At 39.5% G+C, this 25,371-nt stretch overlaps 1 protein-coding gene across 8 annotated transcripts in view; it reads left to right on the top strand.

The window, feature by feature from the left end:
• The window catches only part of PPARD (peroxisome proliferator activated receptor delta), a 64,567-nt gene extending 39,196 nt beyond the window's left edge, over window positions 1–25,371 (top strand). For 3 of the 8 annotated variants that reach the window (XM_020796276.3, XM_072997389.2, XM_072997390.2), the window contains 6 exons: window positions 6,573–6,812; window positions 9,476–9,624; window positions 13,411–13,549; window positions 15,446–15,648; window positions 18,408–18,858; window positions 22,723–25,371. In XM_020796276.3, coding sequence (XP_020651935.3) covers window positions 6,677–6,812; window positions 9,476–9,624; window positions 13,411–13,549; window positions 15,446–15,648; window positions 18,408–18,858; window positions 22,723–22,970 — 1,326 coding nt within the window. In that variant the 5' untranslated portion in view covers window positions 6,573–6,676 and the 3' untranslated portion in view covers window positions 22,971–25,371. Of the gene's footprint in view, window positions 1–6,572; window positions 6,813–9,475; window positions 9,625–13,410; window positions 13,550–15,445; window positions 15,649–18,407; window positions 20,021–22,722 lie in introns of all 8 variants that reach the window. The other 5 variants (XM_072997393.2, XM_020796284.3, XM_072997392.2 and 2 more) reach the window with 4 other exon arrangements.

The following is a 25,371-nucleotide window of genomic DNA, read 5'->3' as shown; positions in this document are numbered from 1 at the left end:
TCATTCCACACCCCTTTAGGGGGCATGTCACTACTCTGGGTGGCTTACAAAATATTATAAAACATACAGCTAAATAAAATATATTAAAATAAAACAAACAAAACCCTATCCTCCGCCCCATAAAATCACCAATCTAGGACACAGGATGGCACACAATGGGCCAGCATAATTTTACAAAAGGGTGGTCTTTGGGAAGGTCGGGGGGGGGGGAAGGCAGATTTTAATTTGTTTGCAAAAGCTCAAGAGGGTGGGGGCCAGTCGCACCTCCACAGGAAGAGAGTTCCAGAGTGGAATGGCCACTACTGAAATTTCTTCTACAGGGTCAATTTACAGCATCCCTCCCCCTTTATGAACAATAAATGGAATTTTTAAAACCCTCTAATCCCATCTGACAAGTTTTTATAGGAATTTCAGTTTCTTTTATAGAGATAATTTGGACACATGTTTATTTTGGCTGGTTCCAGGTACTAAGGCACTTGTAGTTTGAGTTAACATTTCCAAAATAAAAAGGCATTAAGTATTGTTCTCTAGTCAGGCATGATAGTAAATGGGATGTGTACAAGCAGCAGAGTTCCTAATAAATGATGCAAGTTTCTGTGCTTTGTGTTATTAAGTGAGAAACCTCTATATTTCTGCAATTCAGTTGAAAACTATGGTTGCCATTCTGGAGATGAAAAATTACAGGACAAGAATCTAGAGATAGAGAACTGAAATAATATATATGTGTATGTGTGTTAAAAACCTATCTCAATGGACTCAATGTTCACCAGTTTCTTAGGCCACTATTACATGTAAAACACTGCAATAAGTGTGTTGTATCTGCTATATCTTCCAGCTATTTTTCCTAAATAAAAGATAAAGAAGACAAAAATATTGTGGCACCTTAATGACGGACAGCTATATTTTAATGTGAGTTTTCATGGACAAGTTCACTTTCTCAAACATAAGACTGGGATTACATGGCAAATATCTATACATTTTTACATGACCCCAAAACAAAGAGACTGTTTGTTTCCTGGTCAAAAGTTGTTGATATTGCGGTATTTCACACGGGGCAATGACTATTACGAACCCTGTTGACATTCAGTTCTCTTCCCAGCAAGCATTGTTCTGTAAATAATGACAGCGATTGGCAATCCCTAATGTAGGCTGGCTTTTATTTCCTGTCCAAAGCAGAGGGTAACAAGTGGTGTAATCAGATTTACATATGAAAGATATATTGGGCCATAAAGTAGCATACAAAACTGTTTTCATTTTAATTTTATGTAAAGATAATTTTTGTGTTGCCTTGCAATTTTTAAAAAGCATTTGTTGTTTAGTCGTTAAGTCATGTCCGACTCTTTGTGACCTCATGGACCAGAGCGCACCAGGCCCTCCTGTCTTCCACTGCTTCCCGGAGTTTGGTCAAATTTGTGTTGGTAGCTTCGGTGACTGTCCAACCATCTCATCCTCTATCGTCCCCTTCTCCTCTTGCCTTCACATTTTCCCAACACCAGAGAGTCTTCTCTTCTCATGAGATGGCCAAAGTATTGGAGCCTAAGCTTCAGGATCTGTCCTTCCAGTGAGCACTCAGGGTTGATTTCCTTCAAAATGGATAGGTTTGTTCTCCTTGCAGTCCAGGGGACTCTCAAGAGTCTCCTCCAGCACCACAATTCAAAGGCATACTACTTTTAATTTCCTAGTTTAGTTTGTGCTTGCTTTTGTGTATAATAACAATTGACTCTCTATGCTCTGCACAGAGAATGAAGGATGCAGAAGTAGGAAAAGGGAAGGTAAGATTTGCTAATCATATAGTAGCACAAATGAAGACAGTAACAGGATGCACACTAGATCTGCTTGCTGTTCATCCTGGAGTCAGATAAGCCCCAACAACTGCTCATGATTGTAAAATGTAACAAAAAATGAATGAGCTTTGGCAGCAAAAAAGAGGAGTGGTTATAACATCTTAAATAAAAATAAACACAGAACACTAAAAATTCTTGGTGTCTCAGACTAAAATAGAAAGTGGTGTGATCTCAGCTGCGTTTGGAGAGTTTGTTGTTCCAGCAAATCATCAGTCCTAGTAGCTACTTCTTGCCAAACCTCCATAAGATTTGAGTTTAACAACTACTCTTTGTTTTCTGTCAGGTATGTTTGAGTCATAATGTACTCCATACAGTGGTACCTCGCAAGACAATGACCCTGCTAAATGATGAATCCGCATAACGATGACTTTTTCCGATCGCTGTAGCGATTCTCAAAACAGTCATTCCAATGGGGGATTTTCGCTTGATGATGATTTGGTCCGTGCTTTGCAAGATGACGGTTTTTACAGCTAATCGTCGGCTTCGCAAAATGGCTGTCCTGTGTTTTCCAGACCCATGCTTTGCAAGACAGCCATTTTTACAGCTGATCGGCGCTTGCAAAATGGCTTCCCTATGGGCGATCTTTGCTGGACGACGAGGTATTTTCCCCATTGGAATGCATTAAATGGGTTTCAATGCATTCCAATGGGGAAACGGATTTTGCACGACAACGATTTCGCTAAACAGCGTTTTCAATGGGACGGATTATCATCGTCCTGCGGGGCACCACTGTATTTATGCATTTTGTATTGGTTTCATTAACTCTTATGAAGAAAATGAAGAGTGTATGGGTGGCAGTAACACAGGTGTTTTTTTGGGAGGCCTATCCTCTTATCCAGTGTGGTATAATGGATAGAGTGATGGATTAGAATTCAGGAGCCCTGGTTTCAAATCCCTGCTCAGCCAGGAAACTCACTGGGGGTGTGGAACTGGTAAAACCACTCCTTAAATATTTCATTTACCTTGTAAAGCCTTTTATAGTTGCTAAGTCAGTTCTGACTTGACGGCACATAACATAATAACATCCTCTTACAGCCCTCTCTTGAATGCTTATTTTAATGTGGTGAGGAACTTTGAATGTCTCATGGACACTGAGAGCAATGCTGTCAGAAGACTAGACTCCACTGCTATTCTGGACTCCTAGCAGGGTCACCAAACGCAGAATGGTCAAAGCTGAGACATCAGACTGTGATGCATCCATCCTATGTAGGATTAAGGGTCACATCAACAGAAGATAATAGATAGCTCCAATGGTGATACAGGTAGTGAAATAGTCTGGAGGGCAGTTACTGGGCAACAGCAATGGAAGGTAACACTGCCAGAGGATATTTCACAAAGAATGGAAGTGGCACTCAAGCTAATTCTTGTTAGCACTGCAAAGACAAAAGCAATGGTAAACCTTTTCTGCATATTTCTTGGTTTGAAAATCCTATGATGAGACAATCCAAAATGGAATAAGAGATAATGCTAGAAGAGGAAACTCCCAGTCAGAAGAAACTAAGTGAGCTACTAGGGAAGAGCAAAGGACAAGTACAAATAGTGCCATCACTATTGAAGTAACTGAATCGAAGTTGAAAGGACACCTATTGGCTGATGTGCACACAGGTGAAAAGAAAGTCTGTGCTGCATGACAAACAGAATTGGAAAGTGGAAGGTGAATTGAAAACTGTAAAGCAAGAAATGGAGCATCTAAACATTGCAGTACTCAATGTGACAAAACTAAAAGGGACAGGAATATGATATTTTCAGCCAGACAATTACAAGATGTTTTACTCTGGAAATAGGAAAAGAAGAACTAAATATTATTGGTGAATATGAAGCAAGAGAACAACTCATAGAATTCTGGGAAGTGAGCAACCTGTATATTGAAAGTTCATACTTCAGGCAAACAGATGAGAGTACATATGGGCATTATCAGATAACCATTATAGATATTAAACAGACTATTGGAAGTAGTAGATGAAGATGCTGTGTTTTCTCTGCCAAAAAAAGACCAGGAATAGATTTTCGTACCAACCACCACTCTTAATATTAAAAATTAAAATGAACCTGAAAAAGAAGACTAAAAGAATTCTAGTGGCAAAATATATTTTAAATAACATTTCTGATTAATTTAACTCCGCATAAAGAATAGATTTGCATTACTAAACTCAGTAATGAAACATGAACTAGAAGAACTCTGAATTGAACTATGAACTGTGAACCATGAACCAGAAGAAATAGATTTGCATTACTAAACTCAGATCATAAACCGAAAGAACTGTGAATTGAAACCAGAGATATTATAAAGAAAGAATGCAAAAAAAATTATTGCTGTAGTAAAAAGAAAATAAAAACCCAGATTTAAGAAACACTTAAACACTTAAGATTATTAGAGACAGACAAGAAGGAAAAGTAAAGGGTGCTGGAAATAGGCTCAGAATCCTAAATGCACATTTTCAGTGACTACTATAAAGACAAAGAGATCTATTATAATGATCAGTGCAAAAATATGGAGAAACATAGGCAAAGGTGTCAGACAAGGGTGCATTTAATCTGTCTGTTCAGTCTATACACAAAACATTTCATATGGAAAGTTGGAAAAGCTTCAGATGAAGGTGGAGTGAACATTGGTACAACAAATACTATATCAATAAGTTAAGATCTGCAAATAGTGCTATGTTACTGGCATACAACAGCAGTGATTTGAAATGATTCCTGTAGTGGGTGAAATAAGAAATGAGGCCTGTAGTTGAACATTAAGACCAAAATCATGATTATAAAATAACTATATAATTTAATATTGACAAGGAAGAGATTCAAATTGTTAAAGATGTTATGTAGAGTAGGCCCCCCATATCTGCAGAAATCAGTATCTGTTGCTTCAGTTGCAACAGCCTGCAATGTGCATGCACAATTAGCTCCTCTTCTTGCCCTTCCCTCTCCTCTTGCTCTCACTCATTCTCTTTAATGGGATACATTGTATCCATAGTTTCAGGTATCCATGATTGATTCTGGACTGGATCACCCACAGATATGGGCATGTGGGGGACAACAACTGTACTATCAAACCAAATGGAGACTGCAGCTGAGATGCCAGGAAACTGAGATTTGGAAAGGCAGCTATGAAGAAACTAGAGAATAACATCAAGTGTAAGCATGTGTCACTGGAAACCAAGGCCAAGTTCATGATTATTATGTATGAATGTGAAAGGAGGATAGTGAAGAAAGCTGACCAGAAAAAGATCAATTGATATGAAATACAGTGCTGGAGCTTTGCAGATACCCTGGACCACCAGAAAGAAAAGTGAGCCCTAGATTAAATCAGGTCTGAACTCAGAGAAGACAAGACTCTCTGGAAAATATAATAATGCTAGGAAGAACTGAAGGTAGACAGAAAAGAGGAAAGCCAAAATAAGATGGATTGATTCTATAAAGAAAACCCAGTCCTCAAGTTTGCAACAGATGAGACATACCGTTGATCATAGGCTTGCATTTTGATGACATTGCAGGCACTTTGATTTGAAGTTGCTTTGGAAGCAAAATGACTTTTTAAATGATGCTAGTGTGTACCAGACCTTTTCTGAGGTAATCTCCTGCCTACAAATAAAAGTGATTCCACATTTTTAGTGCATCTATGGACTAAGTTGGCAAAGCTGATACTCTTAAGGTTAAGTAAATTTCACATTGTTTGGATGTTAAGACCTTTTTATACTACAATTTTTTCATGCAGTAAACATTAGTGTTTACTTATGTTTTGTAGAATCCAGGCACTTTATTTTGTAGGGATATATTGTGTTTTGTTACTTCTTGATCCCAGTAGTTGCAGTTTGAAATGGAAGGTGGCTTAGGGGTGTAGAGTTCACAAAGCATCTTAAATTGTTCCTTTCTGGTTGTTTTACTGCTCAACATCATTACCCAGCTGCTTTGCAGGAAGGGGTAAGGAGGACTTTCAGCATAGAAATGAACTGAGGGGAAAGGGTTAAGAAATATGCACCAGTCTTTAGCTTCAGATTGCAGCCTCAGCAGCTTCATTGTATAAGATCCCCACAGTACAATAAAAGGGACTGGAGCTCTTTGAGGGCCAGATCACACAGTACCTTTCATGTATGTACCCTTACAGTCTGTTCCTAGATAAACACTGACATGGACAAATATAATAAATGAACTGGGAATGTAGGGATATGGCTGGCAGCTATATTTTTCAATCAGTTCCCACAGTGAGGAACTGTTCACATGTACATGTATATAATAAATACTGTGAAAAATAGATTGAATAGGAAATATTTTGGCAAATGCTCACCATTTTCATGAGATAGATAGAAAAAGTGTCTTAAAATTAGCTGTGGATGATAGCCTTTCTTCCTCTGGTCAGGGACTTTCCAATTTATATGAAGAAAGGTTTTTCAAGATAACAAAATCAGAGCTTGCTTACCCGGATTAAAGAAATCATATACCAATCAGGGGCAAAACATCTGTGTCTTTCATAGCTTCTTGTAAGTCATATTATACCACCCAAGATAGCCCATGTTCCTTCTCTTTCTTTGAATTTGATACCTGCTTCTGCCACAATATCATGGGCAAGCACACATACACTTTAATTAAAGGTTTGTCCTGTTTGCATTGAGAGCAAAGTCTGGAGTTGCCCTTTCAGCACCTATGTAGATTCTAGTCCGTGCATTGGTCTAATTAGCCACAACCAGTTTTCATTGCCGATGCCCTTCAACATTTTCCTTCTTTTCTTTGAAGGCTAAAAGAAGCAGCCAGGTAGGGGCCCATATCCAGACAGACGTGGATGATGCCAGAGCTATGACAGGGACTGCAGTCTTGGCACTGAAGGGTGGTGATCAGTTATGGAACAGCCAAAGGAGGAAGTACCTGAGGTCAGGGAAGAGGAGGAGGAAGAGGAAGAGACAATGACAACTATAGGAGGTGGTGCAAACTCAAATGAAGGACCAGAAAATTCTGCACCTTCTATCAGTTACACAGGTAGGTTGGAGAAGTAGAGTCACGCATCGAACTCAATTTAAGAAGAAATTGGTTTTTGTTTGTAGAATAGATTTCCAAGTGATTTGTCCTCAAGAGAATGGCAATCACCTTATTCACGGAAGTGGCAAATCTAATACAGTATATGTATGCTTTAATAGTGATTCCTCACAATCAAGTTTGTTATCTAGATAGCTCTTCTTCTTTTATTTTCATCCTTACTGCCAGTTACTAATTCTGCCCTACTTAGCTCTGGCTTGGCTTCCACAGCACTTTTTTCTCTTCTGTCTGCTATTCGACCTCTACCTTTTAATCTCTCTTTCCCTTCAATTCTTCTTCTTCCCGTAGTTATTCTGATGGCTCAGAATGTAGCATCTTACTTTTCTTTTGCAGAACAACTTTTTTGTACTCCCAACGGTACTCTCTGCTTCAGATTCAATTGCACAGGGTGAATCTTAAACTACCTTTCTTTATTAATTGCATGTACAGCCACTCCTTAGCAGAAATTCTTTATGTGGCTCAGCAAACAGAGATATTAAATAAACATAGAATAGTAAAAATTATTATGACCAAAACACATATTAATGAGACAGCCAAATTGTGAATTAATTAATAGGTTTGGAAGAATAAAATGCTCTCAGCCTTGCACCAAAAGAACCTCTGAAGATACTCAGCAACTACAACGTCACCACCAAAAAGGTTCCCTCTCTAACAGGCACCTTTTAACTTCATGTAGGAGAAAGGTGAGTCTTTCCCCTACAAGGAAAAAAAAAACTTTGAAAAAAAGCTACCCCAGCCTAAAACAGGTGAGACGTGTGGTAGTATTGCCCCTATATCCACAGAGGATGTATGGAGCCATTTAAATAAGGGTGGTGGTGGTAGGTGAGAATAGGCTTTTTCAAGTTACCTGCCTTTCATTGCGGGGCATTACAAATCAATCTATGTCAAATCCGCCCCGAGTAGACTTTGTCTAGGGGGGCGGGGTAAAAGTCGAATAATAAAATAAAATAAATCCCAAGTTTTAAATTCTCATTAATACTTCCTTGTGAATATTCTTCTGATGTCTCAATCTAGATATGTAGAAAAATAGAATTTCCATTTTTTTCCATCCACTCATTCATTTTTCTTAAGTTTTTCATTGTGAAAACCGTATATCCTTGACATAATATTCAATTTCATGACATCATTACTTGGCTGTAGTCGTTCTCCTACTCCTCTTACAATACCACTGTTCAAGTACTTCGCTACATTTAATAAAAGTGTACTAATTTTTAACCGATATCTATTGGATATTGTGGGATGTGGTGGCGCAGAAGCCTCTGTGCTGCAAGGTCAGAAGACCAGCAGTCGTAAGATCGAATCCACACGACGGAGTGAGCTCCTGTTGCTTGTCCCAGCTCCTGCCAACCTAGCAGTTCGAAAGCATGTAAATGCAAGTAGATAAATAGGTACCACCTCAATGGGAAGGTAACAGCACTCTGTGTCTAGTCACACTGGCCATGTGACCACAGAAACTGTCTACGAACAAACACTGGCTCTACGGCTTGGAGATGGGGATGAGCACCACGCCCTAGAGTTGGACACGACTGGACTAAATGTCAAGGGGAACCTTTACCTTTACCTATTGGATTTAGCTTATTTATATAATAGAGGTTTCATTCTGCCTATTCAAGAATGTTAGAAATTTGAAACAATAAAAATAGTTTTTCACTGAAACTGTTTGTGGTATTGAGTAAGTTTGAAGATCATCTTTTGGACTGCTCTTGGTTTGAAAATTCAGAGGGTTTACTTTAGCTGGGACAAGCAGTTGGATGCTGGCTTCAAACGACTGTAGCAGCTCTATGCTTGTTAGTCTTTGCAGCATTTCAGAACACCTCCACTTAGATAATTTTTTTCTTTCCCAATGATTGTCATCCATTTTAAAGCTTTGATAAGAGGACAAAATTATTTGCTCAGCCTGAACAGGAATTCATAACTAGATTATCTGTTGCCTTTCCTGTCTGTTGCTGTTTTTGGCAGTTTATACAGCAGAACTATGTAGTGTTAAGAGCAATCTATAGAGACACTTGCATGCGAATTGAGTATTGTAAAAAAATTGTCAGCTAATGCATTGACAGCCAATGTTGCTAAATATTTAAGGATTCTGTTGAAGAAAAAAAAAAACGGATTTAGTCTGCCAGTAGGATGAAAGGAATGATAAAAGCTTGAGAGGAGACATTAGTTTGGTTTCAACATCGAAAAATTCTGTTTTGAATATCATTTTTGTATTTGCATAATTGTATGTTAAATGTTTGAATTCAGCTACACAGAGAGTATTGAACATTAAAAGAATCATAGTGCCAAAATATAATTTAAATAATGTTTCTGGTGAACTTAAGGTCCATATAAAGAAACAGCTTTGCATTACTAAACTCAACGAACTGTGAACTGGATGAATTGTGGGTAGAAACCAGAAGTACTCTCAGGGATAATGCTGATAGGCAGTTCCTGTAGTTTAAAAAAATTGCAGCTGGCACTGCTTCTAAAACAGAGCAGTGGCAAGCACCAGCTATTGAGTGATGTCTGAAGAATGTGAAACTGAAGTAAGATGTAGAGTTACTATGTGTCTGGCTGTAAGTAGTTGCAGAATAACATTGTAATGGGTTTCTGTTTTGTTTTCCTATTAGATCTTTCCCAGAGTTCTCCTTCTCTGTCAGACCAACTCCAGATGGGCTGTGAAGAAGCAACCTCAGGAAGTCTAAATGTAGAGTGCAGAGTCTGTGGTGACAAAGCATCAGGATTTCACTATGGAGTACATGCCTGTGAAGGTTGCAAGGTATGGGTTGCATGCAACATAAAAGGCTGTGTACAACCTGAAGTTTCAGGAGGGAGACTGCTGGGCTTCAGTGAGTAAACAGCAGAGGCTAACCAGAAGCCATCCTTCATAGGATAAGTGTGTTTCTGTCACAACCAGAACAGGGGCTAATAAATATGTTTATTTTAGTAGTGCAGAACATAAGTACCACTGTACAAATAAGTGATATTATCTAGGCATGTGCTCCAAAAAGATGAGATAGTGCTACTCCCTTAAATAGGCAAATAGTGAGATTCCTGAGCTGCACAAACCTACATAGCTAATCCTCTGGAATTTGTCACATAAACATGTGCCAGAGTTTTGCACAGCTTAAAGTATTCTCCAGCTGCACATCTTCTGTAATCTTTTCACTATTCTCCGTGAATTTCTGGTCTCTCTGAGAATACCGAGTATGCTTTTAGATGCTCTCTTTGCCTGACATATTCCACAGGGCACCTGTGATTTATAGCTGCATGGAATTGCAGCTATGTTATAGTGCAACAGAGCATATCAACATTCTATAAGGCAATTCTGAAAATGGGTGCAGCCTGAACAAAAAATTGTAACTTTGGAATTTGAGTTTGGATCAGCACCAATTTGGCAGATGTAGCAGGGTTTTCAAAAAAACTGTTCTCTCCCCCATGCAGAAACAAGCAACCCTAAACATCCCCAATTTAAAATAGCTCATAAAAATTGAAAAGACCAATCTTGCTTTTGCTGAAAGAGAATGGTTTGTCCCACCTACTCTTTTGTAATTTGGAAAGATTCCAGGCTGCAAAGGCTGAAATACTGATCCTTTAAAAAGGCCTTTCAAAAGGTAAAAACAGCCACTTTGTTATAAGACTCAGCATGCATGGAACAGGCTTAGCAGCAAGAGCATTACAAAGTAATGTAGCAGCTTAATGGGCCTGGAAGGGAGATGTTTGGAAGGCAATGAAAGGTCACAAAAACAGTGAAAAGACAGGTTTTCTTTGAAGAGTTGTAACAGGTTTTCTTCAAAGAAAGTAATGAGGTGACATTCCTCCAGAAAGAGACATTTTGCCATGTATCCCCAGGAAATTAGCATACAGTTTTGTAAGGCATATTAAAAGCATTTGTGCATTACAAAATCACACAACAGTTTTGTTTGTCCCAACCCTGAGTGCTTCCAGTAAACATCAAGATTTCTGAGAACAGGCTTCTGACAAAAGTCTACAAAGAGGAAATCAGCTCCAGATCTGGGCCAATCTGAACTTTTGACCCTGTCAGTCAGGACCTAATTATCTGTCTCTCAAGAGGAAACTTTTAAACTCCATTTTGGTCAAACAGGAATTCGTGCTGGCAAAGAGATCCCGTGTCTGTAAAAACATTGTAAAATATAACAAATGTTCAGAAGTTCACTTGTTTAAGCTGTGAAATTACTTTTTTTAAATTTTTTTTTATTTTTATTTTTTATTTTTTTGCTTTGTGGCTGCGGATGGTCTTACTTGATATTAACAGAGCTTTGGTGCCTTTATCTTGTCACAGTTTCAGCCATTCTACTCATCGCCATTATACAATTATCTAGTCATTAAGAAAAAACATCCAAAGATGTTATATGCCATCAAATTACTTCTGAAGTGTGGTGACTATATGAGTTAATGACCTCCAAGATGTCCTATCATTAACAGCTCTGTTCAGATCTTGCAAACCAACATCATCTCATGCTAGATTGTTCTCTCTTCCTACTTTCCTTCCTAGAAATATTGTATTTTCTGCTCAAGTTCTGCTCAGGTCTTGAACACTAATATCTGTGGCTATTATTATGACAATCTGCCTAAAGTTAGACCTTTCTCTCTTCCTACTGCTCCTCCCCCTTTTTCCAGTGACATTGTCTTTTCTAGTCAGTTCTGTATTTTCATTATATGTGCATGGTAGAACAGCCCCCATTTACTCATTTTGCTGCAGTGAGAGTTCTGGTTTGACTTGATTGAGCACCCACTTTTCTGCCTTTCTGGCTGACTGTGGTATTTGTAAGGCTTTCCTCCAGCAGCACATTTCAGATGAGTTGATTTTTGTTTGTCTTTCTTCACCGACTTTCCTCCACATAGAGTGGATGATTTTGACCTTGGTTCCCAGTGCCAATCTTTGCTAATTCCCAGCTCTTTCTTTCTTTATTTATTTTTATTTTTATTTTTGGAAAACATGCAAACAATATGTTTGTAGAGCTTTTGGTCCAATATCACTTTTCTTCCTATCCCAAGGAAAGGATTTGGAAATTTGAACATAGCTATTATAATATACGTTCTGTGGAGCAGGCATGGCAAAATTAGTTTACCTAAGAGCTTAAATGGCATATATGTTTCTCCATTGTATGTGTTGCAGTTACACCTTTGCTTCACCATTTCATTAAATCCAAAACAGCCCTTCAACATACTTTGCCACATCCCAGCTGCTTGCTTCTGTCTTCTCCCAACAATCATGCTCCTCTTCTAGGATCCTCTAGCACTGGGTGGTACAGGAGGAAAGTTTCTGTTGGAATTTTTCTGTAGCGTGTGCATACTTAAACTTCCATTTTAAGAAGCCTGGAAATTCAGTTCTTTAAAAAAAACAAAACAAAAAAAAAACCCTCCAGTTTGTCAATGTGGGATATTGTGCTTCTGTACCCATAATTCAAAATGCTAGGAAATGGCCTGATATTGTGGCACAATATCATGCTTGCATTGCCAGCAGGAAAAAGGATGCCAGGCTTAATATAGCAAAGGGCATTCTAAATGTTGACAACACCAATGGCAGCAGTCAAGATGGTCTACCGCAGTGGTCCCCAACCTTGGGCCTCCAGATGTTCTTGGACTGCAACACCCAGAAGCCTTCACCACTACCTCTGCTGGCCAGGATTTCTGGGAGTTGAAGTCCAAGAACATCTGGAGGCCCAAGGTTGGAGACCACTGGTCTACCAGATACCCTCTCGTGTTTACTACCATTCATACTTTTTGAAAAACAGCCCTGACAATTGCTTTGTGTTTGAGTGAGAAGTGGTTAGCTAATGGAAAAGGAAGTCAGCTCCTGGAATTTTCCCTTGCTTAGTGTCACTTTGTGAATGAATGTGAGCCAAAAAGGGTATCCTGTAGACATTACTGCCTGCTTCCATTGTTGTTGTCGACATTCAGGCTGCCATTTGCTGTATAAAGCTGGGCATCCTTTTTTCTGTGGACACAATATTGTGCAGCAGTATCAGGTCATTTCCTGGTGTTTTGAATTGTGGATACCAAAGCACAATATCTTGCATTCATAAACCTGAGGATTTTTGAAGAACTGAAAATATTCTGCTCCTGATTGCTTGGCCAGCTTAGTAATCATAAAAAACCATTCTCCACATGCAGGTGCTGATGAATTATGGATACTCAGCATTTAACTTTGCAAGGTCACAAAAATACTTAAAATACACTATGCTGTAAAGAGGAGAGAGCAAGAATTTTGAAAGGGTGAGGCTTTGTTTATTCATACATCCCTCTGCTGGTGACTCAGGATATTACAAATCTGTTTCTCACGTTTCTTATAAAGGACAAACCCGTTCACGATTCTTGACTCCTTGTAGCATTCCTCTCTATTTGTGTATATTTATCCTGTGTGGTAGTTTTGCTTACAGTCTGTTTTCAGGCCTCACTGCTTCTTTCTGAAAATGTTATACTGTCCTGATATTCAAGTTGGCAGTAACTGTGGCAACCTAAAAGAACTGTTATTGTCAGAATAAATCTTTTTCCTGTTTCATTCCAACATTTGCCTGACTTCTGTGCCATTCACTAACAGGGCTTCTTTCGTCGAACAATCCGTATGAAACTGGAGTATGAGAAGTGTGAGCGGAACTGCAAGATTCAGAAAAAGAACAGAAACAAATGCCAGTACTGCCGCTTTCAGAAATGCCTCTCTCTAGGCATGTCACATAATGGTGAGGTCACCCTCCTATAACTCTAGATCAGGGGTCTCAAACATGCGGCCCGGGGGCTATTTGCAGCCTGCCGAATGATAGTTTGCAGCCCCCGCCTTGCCTGCCCCCCCAGAGCGCCCATACATCCCCTGCTGTCAAGAATCAAAAAAAGCCTAGCCTCACTCGCCGGTTCTCTCCCAAGACAGCACCCCTTGCACCCTCCAACTGGAAATGCAGCCTACCAGCTGGCCCGCTAGCTGGCAGGCTGCAGTTCCAGATGGAGGATGCAAGAGGCGCTGTCTTGGGGGAGAGCCAGACCTTTTCCCTGAGTGCCTGAGCCACTGCCAAGTGATGCCTGAGAGTGGAGAGCGCCTCCAACAGTGCCACCAACAGCAGTCGCCGCTGCCACCACCTCTTCCAGGGAAGTGGCTCTCTGGCTCTCTTTCTCTCTCGGCACCCCCAGCACCAGCTTGGCCAATGGCCGCCTCAGCACCCAGTGGTGCTTCCTTCTCCTCCTCCTCCTCGGAGCCTCACCCGGGCTAAGGAAACTCCTGGGCGGCTTCCTCGGGCTCTTGCTCCACTTGGCAGAAAATCTGATGCGGCCCAGCCTCACCCAGACTCTGCCTCCAGCGGCCCCCAGGTAAACTGAGTTTGAGACCCCTGCTCTAGATAGAGCAAAGGACAAGGAATAAATAGAACTGTATGTTTACTGTAGGGAAAATATTTAGTCTGACTTGGTATGGGATAAAGATTCCTAGTTTTTTCCAGTCTAACAAGAACATCTTATTTTGTTTAAAACGTTTTGATGCACCTCCTCAATTTTTTAATGGTTTGCACCAGCATTTTCTGTTTATAGGCCAGAGTCCTGTAGCTGATCTATATTTGTATAAGAGAAATTATGTACTCGACTCTATTTTTCTGTGTATAAGACCAACGCCCCCCCTTTTCTAAACCAAAATGTCTTTCTTTGCAAGAAAGTGGAAGGGGAAGGCAGGGATCAAAGTGCTTTGATAATTCCTGCTTTTCCCCTTCTCTTTATTGTGAAGAAAGTGCTTTCCCCTTTCCAGTTTCCACGCAAGAAAGTGGAGGGGGAAAGGAGGAATCGAAGCGCTTAGATGATTTCTGTTTTCCCCCTTCCCCTTTCTTTCCCCCTCCACTTTCTTGGACTTGTTTGCGACGATTGGAGCGTCCGGCGGCCATTTTGGAGCCGCCGAACAGCTGATCGGCGGCTCCAAAATGGCCGCCGGATGACCCGAAATGGCCCCCTATCAGTGTTTTCGCGCCCTCCCCTTGCTTACAGCGTGAAAACACTGATAGGGGGCCATTTCGGGTCATCCGGCGGCCATTTTGGAGCCGCCGATCAGCTGATCGGCGGCTCCAAAATGGCCGCCGGACGCGAAAACATAGCTGGAGGGGTAAGTTTGGACGCTTATTGGAACGCATTAAACTAAGTTTAATGCGTTCCAATAGGCTTTCCTTGCCCGCACAGCGATGTTTTCGTATAGCGAAGGTTAATCCGGAACGGATTAACCTCGCTATACGGGGCACCACTGTACACACAAAAGTGGTTTACTGTTCCCTTTTTCTGGGGTCACCCTAGAGTTGTGAGGCATGCTCACGGCTACACATGTTGACTTTTATCGCTGGAGGCAGGGAATTGAACTTCCAACATCTAGCTACACTGCCAGATACCTAAACTACTGAGCTATCCAGCCAGCATTCATGTGGATAAGTTGGATATAAATACTTTTTTTTAATTCCTATTTTCCTTTTTACATTTGTAATTGTATCCCATGGAAAAAAATGTTCAATAAATCCATAACCAGGAAGAGATATTGCGGCAAGTGCAAATGGAACCATTCCCAGCTTCTCTAGTCTACAGCCTCTAACTGTCACTGCTTTGTTGTACTTCTCCAGCCATTCGTTTTGGACGCATGCCAGAAGCTGAAAAAAGGAAGCTAGTGGCAGGATTGACTGCAACTGAGATCAGCTGCCAGAACCAACAGGTGGCTGACTTAAAAGTTTTTTCCAAGCACATCTACAATGCCTATCTGAAGAATTTCAACATGACCAAAAAGAAAGCACGGGGCATCCTGACTGGGAAAGCCAGCAGCACTCCAGTGAGTATCTCAGTCCCTGAGGCCTAGACATGAAGCCAAGTAAGTTATTTGCAGTCAAGGAGATTTAGTGCTGTGCAGAAGCTGCCTAAACAAATCCACCTACTTAGAAGAATTTCAGTCAATAAGTTGGTCTCAGTCATAACAAAACTGGTATGATCTAAGGGTGGGATTATTTCACCAGAAATCTTTGAAAAATTGTGAAGTCAGGTATTGCTGAACTCAGATCACTTGCACTAATTTGTAACTAGGATCAATTTTTGAATTGGGTTAAGTTTAGAATGTCAAACTCCTCCCCCCCACAAAAAACAAATAAACTTCTTAAAACTCCATTGTCTTCCACGAGGAAGTATTTCTCAAATACAAATACTCCTTTTTCATTCAAACAAAAATGTCCCATGTGCTAATTGCACTGGCTTCAAACGCTCATTTTGACAGAAGGAGTGAAAGAGTTCAGAGAACAGTTTTGTTCACCTGTGGGATGGGATGTATGAGTTAAATTTTGGAAATATTGTACATATAGCTTAGGTTCCTCTTTGATGCTCGGTTTTTTAATAGGGGCCCAAGTGACCTCAGTGGCCTGCAGCATTTTCTACCAGTTTAGGCTAATGTGCCGGCTCTGATTTCTTCAGGAAATTTTCACCCATGCTGTAGTAACTTATTTAGACTATTGCAAAATATTATACATGGTTCTGCCCTTAGTGATGTCCTGGAAATATGAAGTAATTTATAATTATTTTATAATACAGCAGCTCAGATTCTGATGGGGATTGATTTTGTGTCTGTGTTTGCAACTATTTTGAAAATATTCCCAGTAGTTTCTGTGATAGGCAGAAAATCAAGAAATATGAAGAAATATGAGGGAAATGAGAAATTAAAAGCAATCTGAGGCTCTGTTGTGCCTCACCATTGTGTTATATATGCTTGGTAGACATCTAGATTCCACTTCTGCATCAGTTAACTCAAGGTGTTCTGTATCTGGCAAGATTTGAAAGTACATTGCAAACATCAAGCCCCAAGAGCAATGCTTAGTTAGTAATCAAGTTAAATGAAGTAGTAATGTTATATCATTGCTATCATTATTTTTCAGACTTGGATCAAAAAGTTTGATAGCTGTATGAATTGGTTATGCAACAAAAATATTTTCAAACATTACTTCTAAGAATATTTCACAACTTCCTCACATCTTTTTTACATTTTTCCCATACCTGTACTTCTCAATGTTACAATTTTGGGCCTGAGCAGTTGAATTAAAGTTGATACCATGTTTTTCTCTGGGTTTTTGCATATCTAGTTGGTTCTCCACATTTAGAGAGATGCATCCTACACATACTTTTCACTTTCTATTATGTAGCTACCAGCCTCATTTTTACCCTTTTAGAAGCAGATTTTTCTGTTCTTACTCTTTCTTTAACTCTTATAGACATTAGAGGCTCCAGCAGCAATATCTGTCCTGTCATTTTTAATCTTGCCATTATTGTTATTCATTTGCAATACATTTTAACCTTAGGTTCCACAATACAGTGGTGCCTCACATAGCAACGTTAATCCGTGCAGCAAAAACCACTGCTAAGCGATTTTGTCGCTATGCGATTTTAAAAAGCCCATAGAAACACATTAAAACGTGTTTAATGCGTTCCTATGGGCTTCAAACTGACCTTAAAGCGAAGATCCTCCATACGGCGGCCATTTTCGCTGCCTCTTAAGCGAGGAATCCGTGAGAAAACACAGCGGGCGGCCCTTTTTTGACCCAGCGGCCATTTTGGAACCGCCGATCAGCTGTTAAAAAACCATCGCTTTGCGATGATCGGTAAGTGAAACAGGGAACCGATCATCGCAAAGCGGAAAAACCCATTAAAAACATCGCAATGCGATCGCTATTGCGATCGCAAAATCTTCATCGCTATGCGGCTTCATCGCTAAACGGCGCGCCCGTTAAGCGAGGCACCACTGTATTTCAATGGCAGTACATCCAGTACTCTTGCTGCTTCGTTGGGGCCAAGCCCAAATGGCAGCTTCATCTAGTAACTATAACATTCATGTTGAATTATAGGACTTTTTAATTTTAAAAAAATTATTACAAAGCAACATTTTGTATACAGTTAAAAACATTGAAAGGGTTAGTTGTGCATGATCAAACACATTGCACTGTAACAAAAACATTTTACACTGACAACACACAAAATACTATAAAGCAAAGTTATCCACAATTTTTAAAAATCATTATATATTGTATAAATATAAGGTAATTAGGCACATTAAAAGATTATAAAAGAAAAAATATACTTGAAGAAAACACACACAATACCATTTAATATCCACAACATAATTCTGAATATATATATATTTATATATATAAATGGAGATTTGAGAAAGGTTCAAAGAGGTGTCAGGTAGTATGGTTTGGTCTAGCAGAGTTAACTCTGTGCTGTATTTGCTGCTTAAAGTAGAAACAAACATTTATGATGACAGATTCCCCATATTAAGATAGGATTATCAGATGTGCAGACCTAAGAACTCACAGCCTTCTATGTGAAAACACTTCCACTGCATAAATGATAACATGTTTGAGCTTACTATACTTTGTTTTGTATTTTTTTATGGTTAGATAGCATGGATAAAGACATTTAGAATTAGATAGTGAAGAAACAGTGCTGCATTGTTTCTAAAAGCTCTTGTTATATATTATATATTTTTTTATTTGTATAGCCTATAGCTGGATTCAGCACTACAGAATTTTAACATATGCTTGTTCTTTGTAGCCTTTTGTGATTCATGACATGGATACCCTGTGGCAAGCAGAAAAGGGTCTGGTGTGGAAACAGCTGGTCAATGGGATACCATCATACAAGGAAATAGGTGTTCATGTTTTTTATCGCTGCCAGTGCACAACAGTGGAAACAGTACGGGAACTCACAGAATTTGCCAAGAGCATCCCTAGCTTCATTAGTCTTTATCTTAATGACCAAGTGACTCTACTGAAATATGGGGTGCATGAGGCCATCTTTGCCATGCTTGCCTCCATCATGAACAAGGATGGACTCTTGGTGGCCAACGGGAATGGCTTTGTGACACGTGAGTTCCTGCGCAGCTTGCGCAAGCCATTCAGTGAAATCATGGAGCCCAAATTTGAGTTTGCTGTGAAATTCAATGCCTTGGAGCTGGATGACAGTGACTTGTCTCTTTTTGTAGCTGCCATCATCTTATGTGGAGGTGAGACTGGGGAGTCTTGGAGGTGGTGGGAAGGAGAATTGCTGACAACATTATAGCCATTCTAAAACTTTGCGGATGGGGGCTGGACCATAGTAATATAGAATGCATTGCCTCATTATGGGTAATTAATTATGGTCTGAGGCTGGGAGTCTAAATCATCTAACTTGTTTTATTTGCAGTCCATGCATGCACCTAGAAGCACTAGAGCACTGGTTCTTAACCTTGGGTTACTCAGGAGTTTTGGACTGCAACTCCCAGAAGTCTTCACCACCAGCTGTCCTGACTGGGAGTTGCAGTTCAAAAGCATCCGAGTAACAAAGGTTAAGAACCACTGCACTAGAGGGCCCAATGCGGTTATCTCTAAAGGAAATATTCCTATGATTATGCTTTACATCCTTTTATCTTCCATTCGTCCCTGGGTTGTCAACCCAACACTAAAGCATACCTTCATTGCCCGCATTTCCCCAAGGATAATTTAGATTTTTTCCTCCTTCAATAGGACTAACTGCCCTATTAACTGAAAATTATTCTTGTTCCTTTCTCATTCAGTATAGTTGCTACTTTCTCCTTTTAAATTTTTTTTTGAAAAAATCTTTTGTCACTTCATCTTTTTTGTTTCCTGTGCACCTTACCTCTCTTCCAGCCTTTCACTGTTCTCAGCTTTTTAGGTCTTAGTCCTCTGTACTTGCCAGAAACTATTTAGATCTGTCTCTGGCCATTTGATGCAATGGTACTAGACAGGAATCTTTGGTACTCCAGCTGTTGTGGACTTCCCAGGAGCTCCAGGAAACATGAGCAAGGTTAAGGGATTTTGCAAGTGGTAATCAAAAACATCTGAAGACTCATGGTACCATCCATTCTTTGCCTCCTGGGTATTTCTTCTGCATCTACAGGGCTTTTTCTTTTTCAAAGTATGATGGTATTTTGTCAAACATGTTATCCCATCCCCACATTTGTTGAAATAGTGGGAATACTGTTATGGAAAAGAATAGAATAGTTTGAGGAGAGTTAGTAAAATCACCCTTTGTCTTGCTTCTGGGCTTTCCATGGGCATCAAATTGGCTGCTATTGGATCATAACACTGCACGAGTTGGCCTTGCAAGATGAAGGATCCTGGATGTTATAATATGAAACTGAGGCTTTTCCAAGCTCTAGGCCTGAGGTACTTGGTTTTGGATCCTCTTGTTTTTCCCATAACCTTGAGTTTGATCACTGTGGTACATACAAAAGTAACATATTATTATACGAAATAATTTCTTCTCCTTCTTTTTAGCCCCAGTTTATCTTCTGCAGCTAGTTAACTGAACAAACATAATGAAATATAAATAGCAGTTCAGTAAAGGTTTTTCTGGATATGTTTGAGAAATCACACTTCTATACATGTGATTTTCAAATAGAAATGGTTAAGCAAAATGTTTTGGTTTCTGCCTTCTTCAGTTGCTCTGGTAAAAGTATGATTTTGGATGTGGGTAGGTGTGTAAATGCTTTGAGTGTATTCCTGTATTGATCAGGGGATTGGACATAATGGCATTGTAGGCCTCTTCCAACTTCACTCTTCTATTATTTCTATGATAAATGTCAGTGCTCTCTGTGTTACAAAGGTAGAATCAACTCTGCTCAGTAAGTAGCCTTTAAAATATTTTTAAATAGGAGGGAAATGGTTAGCCTTGTGCTATCTTTTTTTTTTAAAAAGCTGCATACACTTTCATGTATACACACATGTGTGAGAGAACAAGAGAGCACAGAGTGATGTCATGCAGCAGTAACCACACATTTATTACTATGTCTTTCAACCTTTTGACAAAGAAGGCTTCTCCCTGCAGTTGAAGTGTCAACCCAATGTGTGGCGGCAGTGAAGAAGGCCAATTCCATGCTAGGCATCATTAAAAAGAGGATTTAAAATAAAACTGCTAGCATTATAATGCCATTGTACAAAATGATGGTAAGGCTGCACCTGGAGAATTGTGTACAGTTCTGGTTGCCGGATTTCAAAAACGACATAGTGGAACTGGAAAAGGTGCAGAAGAGAGTGATTAAAATGGTTACTGGGCTGGGGTACCTCCCTTACAAAGAGAGGCTACAGCATTTGGGGCTCTTTAGTCTAGAGAAAAGGTGCCGGGGGGGAATGATTGAGACATATAAAATTAAACAGGGGATGGATAAAGTGGATAGAGGGAAGCTATTTTCCCTCTCTGGTCAATACCAGAACCAGAGACATCCACTCCAATTGAGTGTGGGGAGAGGGAGAACAAACAAAAAAATTCTTTACCCAGCATGTTGTTAGTCTGTGGACTGCCTTGCCACAGGATATGGTGATGGCATCTAGCCTAGAGGCCTTTAAAAGGGGATTGGACAGATTTCTGGAAGAAAAGTCAATCACAGATTAAAAGCTATGATGGGGATGTATAATCTCCAGGCTTAAAAGGTTGGTACCTCAAAATGTCAGATGCAGGAGAGGGGTATCAGGAGACAGGTATCTAGTTGTCTTGTGTGCTCTCAGAGGCATCTGGTGGGGCCACTGAGAGATACAGGAAGCTGGACTAGGTGGGCCCTTGGCATGATGCAACAGGGCTCTTCTTATGTTCTTAAGTGTGGCAAAAACCTGTAGAACTGGTTTGATTAGAATCTACAGAAAGACAAGAACCACACACTTGCTATATTGATAGTGACATCAAACCAACCTCCTTGCTCTTGAAATGTTTTGTCTGTCTTTTCATACTAATTTATTCCATTTTTGCTAGTTCAGACTTCATGCAAGAACCACTGAGAAAAAATAAATGGGCAATATGCTGTGAGGTTTCAGTGGGCTGGGGGCTGTTTCTTATATATACGCCAGCAGACCGAGGGCTACACTCGCAAGGAGAAGGGGCTAACAGGAAGGTGTGGCCAAAGAGGTTGATTTGCATATTTATCAATTTAATTTTTTATGCAGTAGCTATGCAATGTAAAGATTGCTTCCATGGTCAGAATACTATTGATGTCCATGTAAGTTTCACATAATGTACTGTATTAAATGTGATTAATTGGCCAGCTGCTGGAGCACATCTCAGTTGTGTGGTCAGGTGAATGACCAGGCATATTACCTGGCACCTCATCTATTAGTCACAATTAGCCACAGCAAGTTATGCAAACCATACACCGGCACTGTAAGGATTCTGGCCATTGAGTCTTTTGTTAACAGAAAAACAGGTTTAACTAAAATAATGGGGGTTTAACTTGTGCCTTATAGTGGCCAAACTTTTAAAATTATTATTATTATTATTATTATTATTATTATTATTATTATTATTATTATTATTATTATTATTATTATCATCATCATCATCATCATCATCATCATCATCATCATCATCATCATCATCATCATTATTATTATTATTATTATTATTATTATTATTATTTGCTATATGGGAATCCCTTGTGTGCTGGTTCCACTTAAAACATGATAAAATTACCCCGATGTCCATTATAACAGGAATTTCTGTGCAAGAGCAATTTTTCCCCCTAAATGTTTTTAAAACATTTTTGGAATTGGGGGCTGTAAAATGGGTGTAGGAGGCACATGTGGCTCCCTTCTGTACTGTGCCTTCAAAATAATTTTTATGACCTGTCTGAGAAACAATAGGGAGGGCCTGATCAAAAAATCAAGTTCCATAAATGTGAAATCGTATGTGAAAAGGACTGAGATGACTTTCTGCAGTTTATCTTAATACTTCGGCAATTCATATGAGTATTAGTGAATCTAAGTAACTTAAAAGATAAACAGCAGCCCATTGAAAGGGCAGAAATATTCTTCCTCATAAGAATTATGCTGTCAAGGCAGATGTTTGGCAAGTAATTTGATTTCTTTTTTTCCCCCTTTAGACCGCCCTGGTTTGATGAATGTTAAACAAGTTGAGGCAATTCAAGACAATATCCTCCAGGCCCTGGAGTTCCATCTGCAGACCAATCATCCAGACACTCAATACCTCTTCCCTAAGCTGCTGCAGAAAATGGCTGACTTGCGACAGTTAGTTACTGAGCATGCACAGTTGGTGCAGAAGATCAAAAAGACAGAAGCAGAGACTTCTCTGCACCCTCTCTTGCAGGAAATCTATAAGGATATGTACTGAGGAGCCTATATTTATTAAATAGGTGAAAGCCATGGAATCCAGCAAACACTTTATACAGCGAAGAAATCGCCTGTGTCTTCAGTTCCTTCCACTGGAAGTGCTTTCCTGTATGATTGCTGCATTCTGTTAATTGGGTGTACAGCAAAAGACTTGGCATTTACCATAGAATGGTAGGTCAGGGCTTCCGTTAACATACACTACACACAACGACATCATAAGCTAAATATCTGTCGTTATAGTACAGCTGAGACATTGTTCCAGAGCAGCTGATGTGTTTACACACACCTTGCAAAATATGCTTGAACTGTGAATTGGATTGTACCATTGGACAATTAAAGCAAGCAGTAGCTTGTCTAGCAGGTACAGGAACAGCACTTATATCATATATCTGTTGAATATTGTTTTTATATTGCACTCTGAATTCTAGCTTGGCCCTAAGCCGTAAGTTGCAAGATATTACAAAAAATCAACAACAAAAAGGGCATGTATGTCTGTGTCTAAACTTCCCAAAGAGACCTCAAAGTGTTTGATGAAGGGTACGAACACTCCTTTTGGAGACTCCTTGAGAGGAATGGCCTTTGGTATTCTTCTTAGTGCACAAGAACACATATGCCTTTTGCACGAAAGGCCATATCTTCTATACTCCATGTTATTTTCTCTCCCTTCTCTTTGGGTCATTCTACACTGCAGTTTGTTCTATTTTATAGACAGGTATAACACTTGCTAACGAAACGAAGAGACGTGGGCTTCTTCTGTTCCTTGTAGTGTGCTCCAGGACTTGCCAAATAATAGAGTTGGGCCTAAAGAGGATGAGGATGAGATTTTGTTCTTGGATGGTAGCTGCCAAAAATCAAACTGGTTCCTTTATCTGATTCAAAGTAGACTTGACACTCCTTAGAGTAGAGAAAAGAATAATCATAAATCTTCTTGTCTAGGAGAATATAGTGCAGGTCCTCTTCCTCAAAGGGCAACCCTCAGACCACTGTGAGATCAAGGTGATTTGAGGGTATTAGTGAAGACAGTGATGATCACTCTGCTCCTCTTTATCCTGGTCTTCCCAGAACTGCCTAGGAGATCTGAAGATGGCTCCTGATATGTGAATTGTATCTGTGCCTTTCCAAAAGCGCTTATGGGACAATGTGCTGCATTTGCCCATGGTTATCCCTGCCTTTGTAATAAAAGTGTCACAAGCAACCACTATAGAAAGAAATAGCATTTCATTCTCTCCCCTCCAACATTTCTTCCCAAGATCTCCATAACAATTTATTTTATATTTTCCAACTGCTTGGAGGAAACTCTAAGAGATAATCAGCTCCTCTTACCTTCCTTACAGTCCATGGGGATCTCAACAGGCACTTTTTGCCACATTGGTTGTAGTTGGAATAAATGATTTTCTAGCCAAAGGAAGGTTATTTTCACAGGAATCCATGGCTCATGTGAGACCATTTTGTTTAGCCATAGTTAATGTACAGTTAGGTTGCTTTCACCTTTGGCTTCTATATATATTTTCTCAGCAATAATATCAAATTAAATTGGCATGATGTTGGAGAGTGGCCTAAATACCTTGGCATTGAGATTTTAATTCTAGTACCATTCTCTCGTTATGAAGCCTTAGGCAAACTTGCTTGTGTCAGTTTGTATCAAAGAGATTATAAACTTGTGGGGAGTGGGAGTCAGAAATTACTGTCAAAAGAACCATGAAATAGCAGATAGAATATAATATCCTCACAAGTGTGCAGAGGTACACTTTCAGATGATGCAAACATTACTTTAGTTCATAGATTGTCCTACCATTTCAGATTGAAATATGTATTTTTTTCTGCTTGTTCTCTGGGATCCACCAAATGCCAACATTGACAGTCTAGCTTCCAGGCTCGATCTTGATGTTAAAGAACATTAAGAAGCTTTCAGTATCTTACCTCATGACATTAGAAACTATATTTTTACAGTTTTTCCTTTTCAAAGTACAACTAATATTCTAAGCAGGAAGTTCAATGTCTGGTATCTCCTGTTAAACAGATCATATAGAAGGCGTTTTGAAAGCTTCTGTCTGAGAAACAAGATTACTATTGCCAGATAGAGATGATGATGCTGGGTTGACTAGACAAATAGTATGTCCCAATATGGGGTAGCTTCACATTCTTTTTGTATTGCATATTTCACCACACATTTTAATTTAGAATTTCCTTGGCCATATGAAAATAAGGGAAATAATTATGGCACTAGTTTTTCTCTCTGAGGTTGCAATATGCCATCTGTGCATGTATTGGCTGAGAAGGGAAGCTACAACTCTCTGAACCCCCCCAGTCCAGCTCTATTAAGTTGTTATAACTCATAATGTAAATCTCCTTAATAAAGGGAAAACTAAGTTTGCAAAAAATTAAAGCATTATTAATATTGA

This window comes from Pogona vitticeps, chromosome 4, assembly GCF_051106095.1.
Source record: "Pogona vitticeps strain Pit_001003342236 chromosome 4, PviZW2.1, whole genome shotgun sequence".
Lineage (NCBI taxonomy): Eukaryota > Metazoa > Chordata > Lepidosauria > Squamata > Agamidae > Pogona > Pogona vitticeps.
This window is presented reverse-complemented; position numbering and strand designations above follow the sequence as displayed.